The sequence below is a fragment of the Calypte anna genome, chromosome 2, assembly GCF_003957555.1.
Source record: "Calypte anna isolate BGI_N300 chromosome 2, bCalAnn1_v1.p, whole genome shotgun sequence".
In the NCBI taxonomy this organism is placed as follows: Eukaryota; Metazoa; Chordata; class Aves; order Apodiformes; family Trochilidae; genus Calypte; species Calypte anna.
In genome coordinates this window covers 99444037-99461294 of record NC_044245.1, presented here as the reverse complement: position 1 = coordinate 99461294, position 17258 = coordinate 99444037, and the positions used below count along the sequence as shown (strand labels likewise).

Below are 17258 nucleotides of genomic sequence, written 5' to 3'. Positions count from 1 at the left end.
GCGGAGATGCGCCTCTCCCCTGCTCCGCTCCTCGGCCCCGGCGGTTCCTGAGGGTGGGTGGGTGGGTGGGCGTGAGATCCGGGCCGCTGGGTCCCTCCCCAACCGGCGGCGCGGGAAACAGCGGGAGCCGCCCGGCGCCAGCAGAGCGCGGGCGCGCATGCGCGGAGGGGTCCCCACCGCCTCCGCCGCCCTCGTGCCCGCGGAGGGGCGGCGTTGCCGGACGGCCGTTGAGACGCTCGCGCGGGGAGGGCGAGGGAACGCGGCAGCGGGAAGCGCGCACAGCGATCAGCACCGGCACCGGTACCAGCACCAGTGCCCGCCCTCGGACCGCCGGCAGCGCCCCCCGCCGCGCGGAGCCCCTGCTCGCCGTAAGGGAGCGGCGCCGCCGCCGCCCGGCCTCCCTCTCCCGCCCCTCCTCCTCCTCCTTCTCCTCCGCCCTTCCCTCCCCCCCCCTCTCCCCCCGCTCCCCCCCTCCCCTTCACCCCACTCCTCCTCCCGCCGGAGCGAGCGAGCGAGATGGCGGCCGCTGGGGCTCTGGCGAAGCACGAGCAGATCCTGGTGCTTGATCCGCCCACCGACCTCAAATTCAAAGGTGAGGGGGAGCCCAGCGCGGGGAAAGGGGGGGCAGAGGGATGGCCCGGCGGAGTGTCCCGTTTCGCCTTTGCGCTGTGCCTCCTCCGGGCACCTCGTTTCAAACCCCCCCTTCCAGCCCCTCTCCTGAGCCGCGGTGCCGGGCCCTGCCCTGCCCGCCCGGGTCCGTCGGGGGGTGGGGGGGCGCCGCCGAGCCGGTGAACGGGCTCGGCCGCCGCCATCTTGGGATCCCGTAGGGACTCGGCGTGTCCGCGGCCCCGGCGGGTGGCCGCCCGCCGCCCGCTTTTCCGGGCGCGGCGCTCAGGGCCCCGCCGCCCTCCTCCGGCCTCCGCCGGTGCGCCATTCCCCTCCGCTGCCCCCCGCCTGTCCCTCCGCATGCCGGCTCGGCCGCTGCCGTGTCACTGCTCCGCTCGGGAGGCCCCGGCCCTGGAGTAGCGGGGCCCGGGGAGGGGGAGTCGCTCTCCTGTCATTTCTGTGGCCGGGGGGATCTGCGTGACCGCCTGTCCCGCTCCATGAGCTACTCCCTCCGGCTGTAGCGAGGAGAAGAGCCCCCGAAGCTGGAGATTGAAGCCCTGCCGCCGTGCGGGGAGAGGAGCGGGGGGGGGGGGGGAAGGCTGGGCTAACCTCGTCTGTCCTTCTCCCGCGCCCTAAAGGGCCGACGGTGGGTGCTGGTCAGAGCCCAGCCGTGGCCTCCGTCCGTGTCTCCGCGGGGCCCGGCGGGGTTTCGCACCATCACTCGCGGAGTGAGTGCGAGTGAGAGATGTGCGGGCACTGGCACCCTCACCCCGGTGCAGCCCGGCCCGCTGGTCTGGCAAATGACTCCCCGCCCATTCCCCCACGTTGTCATGTTTCAGGCAGGTTCTCGGTACGTAAAAGAGTACGGCTCCCTCCTTTCTTGGGAATGAGGGGAAGGAATGCGTGTATTTCGGAAGTTTCTGTGTATTGCGTGCCGATCGCATGACTATGACCGGCATGACATGCTTCTGTCAAAATAGGTCCCGGTTAGTGCTGTTATCGTGTGGGGTTTCTTTCTCTCCTAATCAGTTAGATAGTTGTGAAGACGAAAGCTCTTCCAAAGATGAGTGTGCCTTGAAAGGTAAGGGCACAAAAGAAGAGCTTGATATAACAAGTAGTTTTCAGTAGTATCCTGTGATTATATTTTTATACCCAAAACGAGAAAAAATCTCGGAACATTTTAGTTTTAGAACCAGCAGTGTTAGGATTTTTTTAAAAGGTGCTTACGGTATCTAAAATTACGGTCTGTATTACGTGGTTAATGTCAGCACATGTACTTATCTCCCAATACTAAAAATGTTTCTATTTCACTTCACGTTTTGAGTAGACCCATTTGTCATTTAGAGGGACAGACCTGAATTTATGAAGTTGTAAAAATCTTTAAATGAACAGCTAGAACAAATTAATGTCTATATTAGAAGGGAACACTCTATTTCCCAAGAATACCTTTGGGTGGCTTGAGTTTTAGAAATAAAGATTTTCTGGTTCAGCAAAGATATTTTTAACACACTGTGCTTGTTTTATTGATCCTAATCAACTAAAAACCAAAATCTGTCTGATCACGTTAATTTCTTGATAGCTTCAATTTCTATTTTTTTTTTTAATTGAATATTCATAGAGTCAAAACCATAATGGGAACTTCTCTTTTTCAACTGTTTCGTATTGTTAAAACACTGCCAGGTCTGGCTGTAGTCCAACTCCAATGTGCTGTATTATTGAAGGAGCAGGATCGGGGAAAACACACGACTTCAAATTTTTTTTTATTATTTATTTTGAATTGAAAAGCTACATTGTCTAATTGAAAGCATTCAAATGTTGAGGGTTTTTTCAATCTGGGAGTAATCCATATTGATTTGATGCAAAACTCGGTGTTGATACAGGGAATATGGAATAAATACTAGTTCAGAAATTCTTTGTGTATGAAGCCATTATCAGTCAGTGATCTTTATTGTATTTATGTACTTAGACCGTTAAATGTGCATTCTTTAGGCATAAACTTTCATTTCAGGCTAATGCATATATTAGGAAAATTTATGTTGAGCAGACTAAGCAAAAAACCTGAAGCGTAATGAGACTGCAGTCTCAATACTCCATGGAAAGCACTCTCTGTGATTGTATTATTACAGTAATATACTATAGAAAGAGCTATCTATTGAGAGAACATAGAGTGCACCCTCAGTAAATAATTTCTAACTGCTTATTATTATGAGATATTTAAAAAACGTTTGTGGGCCACAAACTAATTCAGTTCTAAATTGCTGCATTGAGGAATGCAATATTGGCAGAAGGGAACTCAGAATGTTATCTTTTATAAGGTAATTGGTTAGTGAGAAAAATTATGACTCAGAATAAGTGTAATTTAGTGTAGGAAAATCACACAACTGCTTAAAAAAAGTATATATTTTTTTCAGTCCAGCTGGTTATTCTAAGTCGTGTTTGGGAGAATTATGCATTATTTTTGGTTTAGTGCTGTTGATGTGTATGTGAAAGAGATCCAATTAAAGTCTAAACATCTGAACTGGACAGGTAGTTCTGTTGATTTTCTCACCTCAGGAACTTAAAATGGATTTGCTGACCTTTAGGGTAAGGGAGAAATATGTTGTTAATGCCCCTATGCATAACAATAATGATTTAAATTAGAAAGTACTTGGGGCTTATTTTAAGGAGTTTCTGACAAGTGTTTAATTAGATCACTGCCTGATGAAAATGTCTTATTTTTGCTGAACAAATAGACTTTTTTGTTAAAAAAAAGGTCTATAATACATTCATCCTGAATTTTATTCCCTTCAGAGGAAGGTCTAGAGAATTTATCCCATGCTGGCTCACACATTACATACATTCCTTGGTAACCGAAAGATTAGAATCCTGTTTTTATACCTGGCAAATTCAGTCAGTCATAACATTTTGTTTCAATGATAGTTAGGTTTCTTTAGATTCTGGAACCACCAGGAGTACTTAAGGAAAACCACAAAAAGGTACTTCTCAGTGTTTTGCAAATGTGACAAGGGGAAACATTGTACTTAGAAGCGATGAAAATAAGATGAATTGATAGCTACATAATGCTGCTTTCAGAGACTCCATATGGAGCACTGAGAATTGGCCTTGTGGTTCTGGTATCCAGGTCTTCAGCCACATTACTCCTGCAGGTTAGCTTTCTTCTGTATTGTAGTCTAATGTATTTTGTTTAGCTTCTCCAAACGGAATTTGTTTGAGTTCGTTTAGAACTGGATAAGAATGAAACACGAGACACTTCAAAACTGATTAGGAAAATGGAACATTTTCTGCTTATTACTGGGTCTTTTTCATGTGACTCAAGCATATGATCATTGTTTGTACCCTTTGTTTTGTGAGGATTAAGGTAATCTCTAATTTGTTGATTCCTTGTAATTACATTTAAATAATATATATATTTTTTAAGACTTTTGTAGTTAAATAGCATCACTGGAAGTTTTCAGCCCAAAGTTTTCAGCCCAAATTTTTCTAGCGTTTTTATGGAAACTCAGCCTTCCTTAGGTCAAAAAAGCCAGTTTTGTAACTGTAAGTAATGTTTATTTAAATTGGTCTTGGATTAGGGTCCTTTTTTTCAAAATCTTTGCCAAATCTTTGAATCAGTCATAAGACATGCTTCTGCAACACCTAATTGAAAATCAACACTAGATGATTTGATGAGCCTTGGAAGATTAGTAGGCAGTGTTCAGAATTTGAATTTTGTGTGATTCAGAGGTGTCTGGCTAGCAATAGTCAAGCATTATACAAATGTCTGAATAATCTAAACTGATATCCTTTATTGAAGTTCTTGCCTACAAGTGTGTGAAATCCAGTTATGTTACATGTAGAAATGTCTCAAAATAATGAGGCACATTTTTTCTTGTGTGTTATTACCTCAAGGCCCAAAATAAGTCAGAAAGTAAGAAAACTAAAATCAACTTTTCAAAATGTTTGTGTGCAGTAAGTTTTCCATTGCATGAATTGAGATCAGTATAACATATTAATTTCTGATTATTAATCTGAATCATAATCTAAGATTGTTAGTGTATATAGTGCTATCAGCTGGTATATGTTCAAATGACTCTTCTCAGGTGTGGCAGGGAGCACTTCTCTGGAGTATTTGTGGGTCATTCTGAAATGCAGATTTCAGTGACCTTTTAAATAATAAAAAATATTGCAGTAGATTACTTTGTATTCATACACTGCTGTTGGTAACATTGAAAGCCACAGGCTATGTGTTGCTGCAAATCTAGGAGGTGGAATTGAAAGGTAAAAATAGCTCAGTGTTAAATGCATCCCCTTGCCAGCATTAGCCCAGGGTATCTCTTAGTGGAGGCAGAGTCTGAAGTCCTCAAACGTGATCTTGCTGCCTTATTTGTGTGTGTCTTGGTTATGGCAAATTTTACACCTGTTTTCACCTATTGAAGTACCAGCAAATGTGTCATGTCACAACTTTCTAAGATATGTTTAAAAATGGCAATTGGGGTTTCGGTTTTCTGGGATCTTCATTCAAGAACATTTTTGAATTTTTGAAACTAAACAATGGGATTGCAGAGGGGAAAAATTGGTTGTGAGTACTAACACAGTTGTGGCTTTTTGGTACTTTGAAATTCTTCCGTTTATGTTAATAGTTTTGCTGTCTGAATATTATGTAATGACAAAGATTGAACATCCAATGGAATGACTCAGTATTCAACAAGTGGTCTTTGATATCTTTTTTTTTAATCCAAGGAGGATTCCAGGAATTATTTATCGTTCTTTTACATATCTCTACTTCTGTCCATTGTTTTATGGGTCAAATGTTTATTAGTTTATTTTATTAGTTTATTATTAGTGTTTATTTATTAGTGTGTGTGTGTATATTATTGATGGGTATTAGACAGAAAGTGTTTTGTGAGAATGGTGAGGAAGAGAAAGAATTTTGTGCCAGGTGTTGCTTCTGAGGTGGTATTATGCTAATACGTAGGTCTCTACCACTGTGTTAGACTGCATTTAAGTAAAAAGGGAGTTGTATTGCTCTGTGAAGTTATGCATATTGTAGATGGTAGGTTGTATTTTGGTAGATCTAGTTTGCCATTTTAAATTTCAGTAATCACAGATTTTCCTGTGATGACAGAAGTATACAGCAGTGGAGGTTTGGAAGCTTTGTCCTGTATCTGCAATTTGTAGGCCTCTTGCTTAATATGGCATCTTCACTGAAGAGAGAAACACTATCCAGACCTCACTGACTTGTACTTCTAGTGTAGTCATTGGTATAAAAGCTTCACCTTTACGTTGTAATTAGAAAGTGCCTACTCATTCTACCTGTTAGTAGCATGAGGGAAGTGTTCTAGATCACTGTAGCACATCATTATTAATATTGTAAAAAATACTGTATTACATAGGAACACTACCATTGTTCAAAGCCAAGCTGGGAAGTAGAAACGTACCATGAATAAGAGAACTGTCCTGTGCACTGGTTAGTAGGTCTGAATACTTAGCATATTGGCTGCCCATTGTAGTATTATAAATTGTTCCTGTTTCAGGCTGACTGTGGTTGTGAATATGGTTTGATTTCTAAACAAGTTTGTCTTTGGGAGATGTTTGTTAGGTAGGTCTTTGTAACTATTAAAGGGTTATTACACACTCAGCTTACAAGCCATAAATTCAAATTATAAAAGGCTTTTGCAGAGAACTTGCTGTGTATAAAATGGGAGGGGGAAATCATTGTCTAATTAGATAAGCATTACATTTTCCTGTGTGAAAGGTGTCAAGTTCTGAAACCTTTGATACCAGATTAGCCAGTTGAATTTGTATAAGCTAATATGTTTTTAAAAAAACATCAAAATTACCAAGAGAATTTCTGATGTGGTAGTGTTGAATATAAAAATGAAGGAACGTGAGTTAGAATTTTAGCAACTTTTTTTTCCCTTATGGTAGTGACCCTTTCTCTGGTACAAAGTGATCTTGGCCTCTTTAGTTTGTGTTGCTTGTGTTTGGTTTTTGTTTCTTTTTGTGTGTGTGTGTGTGTGTGTTTTATAGTTATTTCATTACATTGTAAAATATAGAGCAATGCAGATGTAATCTATGTTACAGTTTGAAAGTATTTAGAAATACATTTTCTATTTATAGCTATGTGGACAAGGTCTTGAGTGTTAATATAGTTTTCTAAGTATTATTGTGGTGTAGGGCTTCAGATGTTTGTTTTTTATCAATGTGGGAAAGGAAGAAAAGTAAAAGAAAAATTGTTTGTTTTAATATTAAAAAGTTTGCCACATCAGAATGTTTTCCTTCTGTGTTTCTCAAAATGTGGTCTCACTTGGAATAATTCTTAATTTGACACTTTAATGCTTCAATAGATCTGACCTCAATAGTTTCTAAAACCATAGAGGAAAGAATGATTAAAAACATGGAAGGAAATGGAACATGTAATAAAATGCAGCATGAGCGTCCCAGGTAGAATGTGCCAGTCTGATGTGTGTCCTTCCCTCTGTCTTTTTGTTCTTTTTGTGTGCATCCCTCCAACACAATCCGCTCTTACCACTGAATTTACTGGATGTCATTGCATTAATACGTAGAATGTATCTGGTTGGAAAGGACCTTTAAAATTAATTACCCAGTCCGTTTCTCCTTCTATGGGCAAGGACACTTTTCACAAGACCAGGTTGCTCAAAGCCCCACCCAGCCTGACCTCGGAACACTTCCAGGTATGGGACAGCCACAACTTCTGTGGGCAGCTTGTCCCACTGTTGCATCACCCTCCTTATAAAATAAATTACTACTTATGTGCAATGTAACTCCACTCTCTTTCCGTTTTAACTCTGTTGTCCCTTTTCCTGTCACTACAGGTATTAAGAGTCTTTATATATTGAAAGGCCCTAATAAGGTCTCCCTGGAGCCTTCTCTTCTCCAGCTTGAATAACCTCAGCTCTCATAGCCTGTCTTCACAACAGAGGTGCTTCAACCCTCTGGCAATTTTGATGGCCATTCTTTGGACAACAGTTCCACATCTGTCTTGTACTGGGTGTCTCAGAGCTGAAGGCAGTACTCTGCTTGGGTTCCTTGAGGTGAATGGAGTAGGGGGGGGCAGTCAGCTCCCTTGACCTGCTGACCACACTTCTATTTATGCTTCCAGGGATACGGATGGCTCTCTGGGTTGCAAGTACATCTTGCCAGCTCATGTTCAAGTTTTCAGTATCCCCAAGTCCTCTGCAGTGTTGCGCTTAATCCATTTGTACCTCAGTCTGTACTTGATACTGGGGATTGCCTTGAATCAGGTGCAGGACCTTGCACTTGGCCTTTTTAAACTTCTTCAGGTTTGCATGCTTGATTCTTCAAGCCTGTCAGGCTTCCTCTGGACGGCCTCCCTTTCCTCAGACTAATCAATATCACCACCCAGTTTCATGTCATCTGCAAATCTGCTGAGCCTGTACTCAGTCCCACTATGTCAATGAATAGTATTGGTCCCAGTACAGGTCCTTGGGGGACACCAGTCATTCCTGGTTTCCAAGTGGACATTGAGACATCAACTTTGGATATAACCACTCAGCCAGTTCATTATCCATCTAACAGTCGATCCACCATAATTCCTTATCCATCTAACAGTCCATCCGTCAAACCTGTATCTCTTCAATTTAGGGGTAGGAGTGTTGAGTAGGACTGTATCAAAGGCCTTGCAGAGGTCCAGGTAGCTGACCCCTGTAGCTCTTCCCTTGTCCACTGATACAGTCAGTCCATCATGGAAAGCCACTACATCAGCCAGGGTCAATTTGCCCTTGTTGAAGCCACACTGGCAGTCTTCTTACTCCTTGCTTTCCATTTGTTTTGAGATATCTTCCAGGAGAGTCTGTTCTATGATCTAAGTGTTGATTGATTGATACAGAAATATCAAAAAAACTAATAATTAAATGGCGAGTAAAAGAGCCTGTTGGAAAAAGTATAAGGTAGAGGAGGGGCAAGCTATTAAAATAAACTGGAGCACATCTGGTAGACTAGTCAAAGCTTAATAAGGACATTTCTGAAGAATGGGCCAGTGTCTTGTTTGCACTTGATTTAGTGTCCTCTTTAATGACTTCTGTATGAGTAGGGTTGTGCTGGTGGAGCTCATTGATAATGCAAAGTTAGGAGATGTGATTGAAGGCAAACAGAATTTGTGCACTTGGTGTGCTCTAGGAATAAAACTACCATTTTCTCATTTTAGGTGAAAGTGATGAAGAAAGTATAAAGCTGGAGACTAGGACTTAGTCAGAGGTTTATTCTGAGTGTGATGAGTCATGAAATGGGGCAAGTGTAGTTTTGTAGTGAGGGAAATATTAATATCAAGATTTATGGCATTGATGAAGCTTTATCTGAATGCAGTCCTGGCAGCAGTTCATCAGAAAAACTGAATCCAAATGGGAATGGTGCAAAGAAAAAGTGATCAATATAAGTGAAGTAGAATGGCTTGTCTTGTTTATTTCAGCAAAATGAAGACTGAGAGGAGATCTGATTGCTATCTATAAATATATCCAAAGAGGTAAGCACTAGAAGGGAAAAAAAGCTCTATGTAGGCTAAAGGGTAGGCTTGGTACAAAAATGAACTAGCATCAATTGGCTATCAATGTATTTATATCATCAGAAACTAATTAAATTTCAAATCTGAATCATGTCTGTCTGGACCAGTCTTCTAAAATCTTCTAAATATTTGAAAATTCATCAGATACCATCTTACAAAATGGTTTGTCTTGTGGGCTTCAGAAAACTTCTCCTAGGTCATGAGTTTACAATGTTCTTGAAAAGGTAGGACAGTGGTGATACCTAATTATGTACATATGTGCATTCCAGGACATTAGAATAGCTTGAATGAGATACTGACTGAAATACCTCTTTAATGTTTTGTTTGGATTTTTTTTTGTTGTAAGAAGGAATGTTCTTAAATTTTAAAATCGTATGACTGCTCCATATGTGCACTAGAGTTAATAACACTTCTAAGGAGTTTGATGTTAAGTTAGCATGTTTAACACTTAACAGCAGCCTTAATGTTGCCACTAAGTCTTCTTGACCAAATGAAAGTAAAAACTGTTGGACTGTTAATTGTGTGGTCTTTTGGACATGTTACGTACTACAGCTGAAGTTAGAACTCCAGCTGACTGGTTCTGGGAAGGGTGGTGGCTATGTTAGCTCTGCTTGAGTATTGTGATGTGAAGGTAATGAGGGAATGGAGTTTATGATCCTGTCTGAGTGACAAGACTGTGACTGAACGCAACTTTTATGTAAAGCAGGTGTCAGTTTTCCTGAGTGACTGTAGTATATGCTGTATTTGGCTTTTGGAGATTTGAGAGATGGAGACCTGCTGTCTGTGCTTCCAGAGAATGAAAGGTCTCTCTGAGACTGAAGTGTCTTTGGCAGATGGTTCATGGGTAGCTAGGCCTGTCTGTAGGAAATTTTAATGTCTGATATATAAGCCTGCTTAGACCAGACTCTGTTACATGCTGAGGCTGGTTACCATCTAACAGTCAAACACCTGAAACTATTTGGGTGTTTTTTAAAGAACTTTCTGGGCTTTTGTTCATACTGGGAGAAATGCGAAATTGATTTATTTATTTTAAGTTACTTTGTTACAGTGCTGGGCTACTGCTTGCAAGGAAACTTGTGGAAGTCTTAAGAGCTTTGGTGTTTTAGGTTTAATGTTTGAGTTTAGTCTCTAATACACAATTCTTTGGAGCACATTGCAGAAGTTCCAGGTAGCAGCTTTTCATCAAGTCTTCTGTGGAAAGACTGATATCATTATGTCACTACAGCTGTCATGCGAGATGATTACAAGTATTCTGATTGCTGTAGAGTTTGAAGAATATCATGTATGTTGCAGTTCAGATCAGAAAGGTGTATCCCATTGGAAATTTTGTTTTTGAAGTTTCATATGTATTTTAAGCTGCTGAATATTCATATATTTTAGCATCCCTAAAACTTTTTGTAAGCTGTAGCAGGTAAAATAAAAAGCAAGTTGAAAGGAGAGAAGAAAGGGAAAGTTATTTGTTTAGTTCTGTTCAAATCCATTAGTAGTCTTTGAAATCTAAGAGCCTTTGTAGTTATCAACTTTATTTAAGGAGAGAGAATAGTTGCTGAGTCAGTAAGGATTTGTAACATAGCAATTACTGAACTAAATTGTTAATATCGTATCTGTATGGAAAGGTTGCTTGTACATATTGTTTCAGGACTTTGGGGATAATATACTCATTTAAATGTCCACGTTTAGCAGTACTAAAATATTTCTACTGCTCTTGTTATTTCAGTGGTGGCATTTTGGATAATACTTTATCATAAGATTCTTTAGACTTTATCCTAGTAGAATTATGAGCTACCAGTTTGAGCTTAATGTATTTGGCAAGGCTAGCAATGTAACTAAATAAAGCTAAATTGGAAGTAAGGAATTCACAGTAATGTGGAGCTTAAATAACAAGCAAGCCTTTGACTTTAGTAACGTGTCAGTTCTTTAGTAATGGCAACGTTTCTGTAGGAAAAGATCAAGAATGTTATGGATGTATATGCCTGAATTGGACTCAGGCTGCTAGATTAAAAAGTTCAGATAAATGCAAACATTAATACCTTTGGATAAGTCCATGTTATACCATCACATTAATAGTGTTTTTTGTTGTTGAGGCTAAGGAAACCACTGTCCATACTTAATATTAAACGTGAGCCGATCTTTTAGTCTGCATTTTATCTGTTATACAAAGTAGATAATGTTCTCTTTATCAGAATTCATGGTAATAATCTATGGCTGTATGTCACCCTTGAGATAGAAGTTTATTGCATTTTTACTGTTTTTTGGCTGCTAACCACATGGCAGTACAAGTTCGGTTAAATATGAAATTTTCAGTAAAAAAAAAAATTAAGCAAAAAAAAAGTTTTGTCTGCTTTGAAATGCCACTGTATTCCTGTCTTTCCTCTCTCAGAATGGCAGGCAAAATGTTTCAGTTCCCAGTTCTGTTACACCAGCCCCCAGTGAAGCATGCGTGCCAGCATCTGCACAAACATCTGTAGTAAACTATAGAGCCATATATGGGCTCTGCTTGTCCCTTTGACGAAGGAAGATGAAGTCCTTTAGGATTTAAAAATGGGCTTTGTCTCAGCATTTTTTGTAAGGAAATATCTTTGACAGATACATCATCAGTATGGGTGCCGACAGCATGTTATTGTGGGGAGCTTAGATAAAATCTGATGTTACAGATGGTAAACAGTACTAGCCTAGGATCAGCCATCAGGAGCTGTGGATATTGAGGTGTTATCTTATAAAGCCTTTTTTGCATTCTGACATTTATATGCTGGTTGTTGATAAAACTAATAACTGTTTCTCAAGTGCCAGGGTAGAGTAAGAAGTGAAAGATTCTGTATTGCTATTCTAATATATGGATATTTACCTGAGAGCCATGGCTATCCATAGGTATTAATCTTGCACCTTAATTTGCTGGTTATTCCTCATCATTCAGGCCTATAATGCTGAAGTATTAATCCATGAAACTTAAGATGTTATGCTTCCTAGACTCTGAATAATTTTAATGTAGAGGATCTGTTAGAGTTGGAATTTTTCTTCCAGTTGAAGGTATTTGAATGGTCATAGTTCTGGTATTTCAAGAGGAAGGAGTTGTGTTCAGTGGCAATGCATGTTATGGATTCCCCTCAGATTATTTTTACAGAGGGCTGACTATTAATTTCTTAAGATTAATTTATGAAAATAACATTCCTCCCACTTTCTTTTGTGTCAGCTCTGTCAACTATGCTCTTTTCTTCAGAAAATACTATAAAATTACATTTGGAGCAATTAAGCACTTTGTGATATTTTAATATTTCTTATCTGATAGTCAAGATAGTTTTGACTTGCTACAGAGTGTTGGTCTTGCATTTTTAGACATCTTTTCTTCAATACCCTTGGTGGAAGACATTCAAATCAGGGAATACCTAAGTAAACTGAACATACCTAAGTCTGTGTGCCCTGATGGGATGCACCTATGAGTGGAGGAGGAGCAACCCCCCAAGCACAAGTACAGGCTGGGGTCTGACCAGCTGGAAAACAGCTTTGCAGAAAAGACCCTGAGGTACTCAGTGCACACCAAGTTGACTGTCCATGAGCCAATAACCTGCTCTTGAAGTTTGGTGGTATCCTGGGCTGTATTAGGAGGAGGTGCTGTCAACAGGTCGAGAGAGGTGATCTTTCCCCTTTGCTTAGCACTGATGGGGCCACAGCTGCTGTGCTGGCTCCATTTCTGGGCTCTCCGTTATCAAAGACACATTGAACAGAGTGGAGTGAGTTCAGTGTCTGGCCACAAAGGTGGTGAAGGGACGGGAACATTGGTTCTGTGAGGAGAGGCTGAGAGCCAGGACTGCTCAGCCTGGAGAAAAGGAGGCTCAGGGAGATCTTACCAGTGTATACAAATATCTGAAGAGGTGGTGAAAATAGGACAGTCAGGCTCTTTTCAGTGGTGCCTGCTGACAGGATCAGAGGCAATGGGCACAAGCTGAAACATAGGACATTCCCTCTGAACAGCAGGACACAAAATTGTATGGTGAGGGTGACTGAGCACTGGTACAGATTGCCAAGGGAGGCTCTAGTATTGCCATCTTTGGAGATACTCAAAAGCCGTCTAGACATGGTCTTGGACAAGTGGCTACGGGTGGCCCTGCTTGAGTAAGGGGTTTGGCCCAGGTGACCTCTAGAGGTGCTTTCCAACCTCAACCAGTCTGTGATTGCCACGTCAAACAATGGGAAAGAAAAACAATTAAAATTTGGCCTGATTTAAAAATTTTTTGATTACATCATAGGAATGTAGATTATATGGGGCTGTGTTAATTTAACATACTATTTTTTCCATTGTTACTTCTAATTGTGGCCGAATAAGTTGATGGAGATGTTACTCTGTTCCTGTCAGGTATATCATAAAAATCAGTTAACTTGTTCTCAAAATTTGACTTGCTGTCTTCATAGTATAACTGCCAGAGTTTATCAAGCTCGCTTTAACTCCTTTCTTATTTATTAGGGCTCAAGTTGTCAAATGCAGTGAGTTTTTCTTTTTTACCTGCTCAGCCTGACTTTGTCATGTTCAAAAGAAAACTACCCCTTCTCTGCTTGGTTTGGTGAAGATGCCTTGAAGTGTTTTGTATGTTTCAAGTGCTCTTGGAGTGTTAAGAGTTGATAGGACAGTTATCAAAAAAAGGATCCCAGTTAAATCATATAATTCCAATAGTTCTTGAATTTAACACTATAAATATAGCCATTTGAAGGAGTTTGAATTCCTTTTGCTGGTCTGTGTGCTTTTTAATGTGTGCTTGCATTGTTTTCATATGTGGCTGAATATATAATTTTACTATTCCAGTTTACATGTAAAATAAACAGTACTTTTGTGCATGAAATATTGTACTTTCTGGCAGTCAGCTCACATACTCTCTTTTACAACACCTACAGTTCAATATCTTGAGTCGAAGAGGACAATACATTTATCACTTGAGCTGTTTCATATCAAGTGCTGTTAAATTTTTTTTTAATAATGCATGGTCATTTTGTGCAACTCCACAAGTTACCTGCCTTTTATTTATCAAATATTGTAATTCAAGAAATTAATTTCATACCAGCTTTAGGTAGAGGTGATATTTTGTGACAGACTCTGTGTGTACATTACAGCCTTTTTAATTGTGCATGGCGCTTCTTGGTAATCAAACCTGTCAGCTTCTCAGAAGTTTTTTGTTTTCACTCTGTGCTACCAACAACTAGAGGGTCTGACAGTGTTCTCTCATCTTTCCCAGAAATGCTGCAGGCTGAGAAGGTTTGTCTGTGTTCTTCCTTCCCATGTAGAAAGGCGTGTTCACATCATAAGGAAAACAAAATGTTGGACCATCCCAGGTGTTAGAGGGATGACTTTTGGGGCTGAGGAACTAAAAAAGACCTGAATTTGAAGAGAAAATGGCACCTTTGATCAGAAAGATCTCTGTACAGGTCCAACTTGTCTTGTAATACATAGTATTTTGGTTTTACTGCGGTGTGACTGACAAGCCCGTGGCAACTTGGGAAACTTGGCAGTGTGTTTCAGCAATGGAAGCTGGCTGGGTAGAATCTGTGTAACTCCTTCCTGCCCACTAGTTGCTCCAGTCTGAGATGTGTAGTTGCTAGAGGCAGCCCCAGCATTAATGCTGTTGTGACAGTGAAAGATTGTTGGAACAGAAATTCAGTACATAATGGTTTTGGAGACAGTTAGTTAGTATTTCTGAGTGTGATTAGGTAGGTGTCAGTCATTCTTTCCTAAGTCTCTTGTAAGTAAAAAACACAACAAAAATCTCAGCATGGGTTGTTGCTGCTGTTTAAAACAGTTGGAATAACCTGGTGCTCCCCCAACTTTTATTCTAGGAAGGTGCTCTAATTGGTGTCTTGAATTTACACTAGGTGGGATGCTGGACTCCCTGTCCCCTTTAAAATAGTTCTGATTCCCAGAGGTGGTTAGATTGAAGTTGCAGGATTATAAAACAAAGATCTCTTGTTATTAGACATCATAGCTATGTCTGTATAATTTGAGGATTTTATTAGTTAAATTACCATAGCTTCTGAAAGCAGATCCAGAAGTCTGTTGTCCTAACTTGTACAAATATAAGATCAAAGATAGGCTTAAGCAGTTTACAGTGGATGTTTATGACAAAAAGCAGCAGTTGTGAAGTATACTTGTGAAGTATTTTGTGTGGTGGGTTATGCAGTTAGATATGAGCCTGTCTGGGGTTTAAGTGCTCAGATAAAAACCAGCTTTGGCCTGGGTGTCATGCAAGCAATGAGATTATATTTTTGATACACAGCAGTACGGTGCTGCCCTAGTGTAGCTGTATGTTTTCTGAGGTGAAGTTGGCATGCATGGTTTGACATCTTGGTGCATGTGCAGAATGTTTGCATTCATCTTTAGCTTTTCCTTGTTTAGAAGTGGTTTGTGTGGTATGGCCTAAAATGTTTCTTGTTCCAGGTTCTCACTCTCCTTCCTCTTCTCTCTCTTTTTTTTTTTTATAAAGGAGCTGTCATGATTTAGGCTTTTGTACTCAGGCTGTTAGTGAGAGTTTGTACTTTTATTTCTCGATTCCCCAAGCATATCTCTATTTACATCTCTGTGAATGGGAACTCCAGAATCCTCTTTGGCTGTTGCATGCTTTCTCTTTAGAGGGATATGTCATGCTAATTTAGGTTGTGTGGCTCATCTGAATGGTAATAGATATTTTTTCTGATTACTTCCCTTCTGTCAGCTCCTGCGTGTCCATGCTCAGGTCAGTGCTGACTGTTGGTATGACACTAAACTACAAAAAAATAGCTGGGTCGTGGAGGAACAGTACATTTTAGTAATTTTTTTCTTTTGTGCATCAGTTTGTTTCTATCCATTTACTGCTTTTATTATGTACTTTGATGGTTGTGAGTCTCAAGGGTTTTTTTTTTTTTTTTCTTCAGAGCTTTTAGAAGGCTGGTGAAAGGTAAAGCTGTCAGAAGGGTGATGTAGACCTTGAAAAAGATTTTAGTCCACACTGAAAAAAGAAAAATCTGATACTAAAAAATGTTCCTCTCTTTTTTGAGAGGTATCCAGGAAATGCGAAGGAGGTCACTGCATTGATGTATCTATGGAACAAAAGCAGTTTTTTGTAATTATCTGTGGTATTAGAACTGACAGTAAATATCAAAATAGCCTGAAGAGTCCTATCTCATTATTATGCACTTTGAGAAGGCAGGCATGAGGGGACTTTTCATATCTCAAAAGAAGCAATTTATTTTTTTAAAGTTTAAGAACCAGTTTATCATCGGTTTATAAATTCATTGGTTCTTTGTCATGAAGTAAGCTATTTTTGAGTAGTATGTCTCCTCTTGATTACTGTGCCTTTCAAATTGAGCCTCTGAACTGAGCCTTTTTTTTTTTTTTCTTTTGAGCAGGATTTCCTTATTAATCGTAGTTGAAGATTGAGGAGCACGGCTCCTCAGGTTGCCTAGAGTTGCACTTAAAAAGAAGCAACCCACAGCTTTGAAAGCTGAGATTCAAGGTGCTGTATGCTGCTGGGCACTGCAAAGGCAATGTCTGGGTGGCTGTTAGTAAAATTCACAGAATAACTGCCTACAAAATATTTGTGTAGCTTGGAAGAATAAGTATTAGATCTTTTCTGAGTGTATCACCAGTCATAGATTTAAAAGAGTATTGAGCTGTCTGATTTTAATTCAATTTGTGGTATGGGTGATGAGAGCTACTTTTTTTTTGACCACACTATAAGTAAATGTAACTGGATTCTGCAAGAGACATCAAGAGGCAAGGCACAGGAAACTTTGAAGTACTTCTGTAAATCTTCCTTTGGAATGAGAGGGTGACTATTTTGTCTGCTTTATAAACCCAGATCAGACGTGGAGATGCAGACAAATAACCCCAGTTCTTCTCAGCTCATGTGCATCTTTGTCTGCATCTCAGTATTCTAGTTCTGAGTAATTCCCGTATTAGCCCTTTACTGATTTGTATCTTGGTGTTTTGTGTCAAAACCATTTAGTACTTCAAGTATCAAGGATATGGAATAAGAGTTAATAGAAGCAAGGATGTTGGTTGAATAGTGAGCCCTCTAGTGTAGTACATGTTTCATGGTGATCAGTACCATTTCCTTCAGAATAATCCAGACACCTCAGTAAAATAAGGTGTTCAGAAAAGAACTGACTCCCT

At 40.5% G+C, this 17258-nt stretch overlaps 1 protein-coding gene across 1 annotated transcript in view; it reads left to right on the top strand.

Moving 5' to 3' along the window:
• The first annotated feature begins 506 nt into the window (after positions 1-506).
• VAPA (VAMP associated protein A) overlaps positions 507-17258 on the top strand; it is a 30755-nt gene continuing 14003 nt past the window's right edge. The window contains exon 1 of the mRNA XM_030444322.1: positions 507-592. Coding sequence (XP_030300182.1) covers positions 517-592 — 76 coding nt within the window. The 5' untranslated portion in view covers positions 507-516. The remainder of the gene's footprint in view (positions 593-17258) is intronic.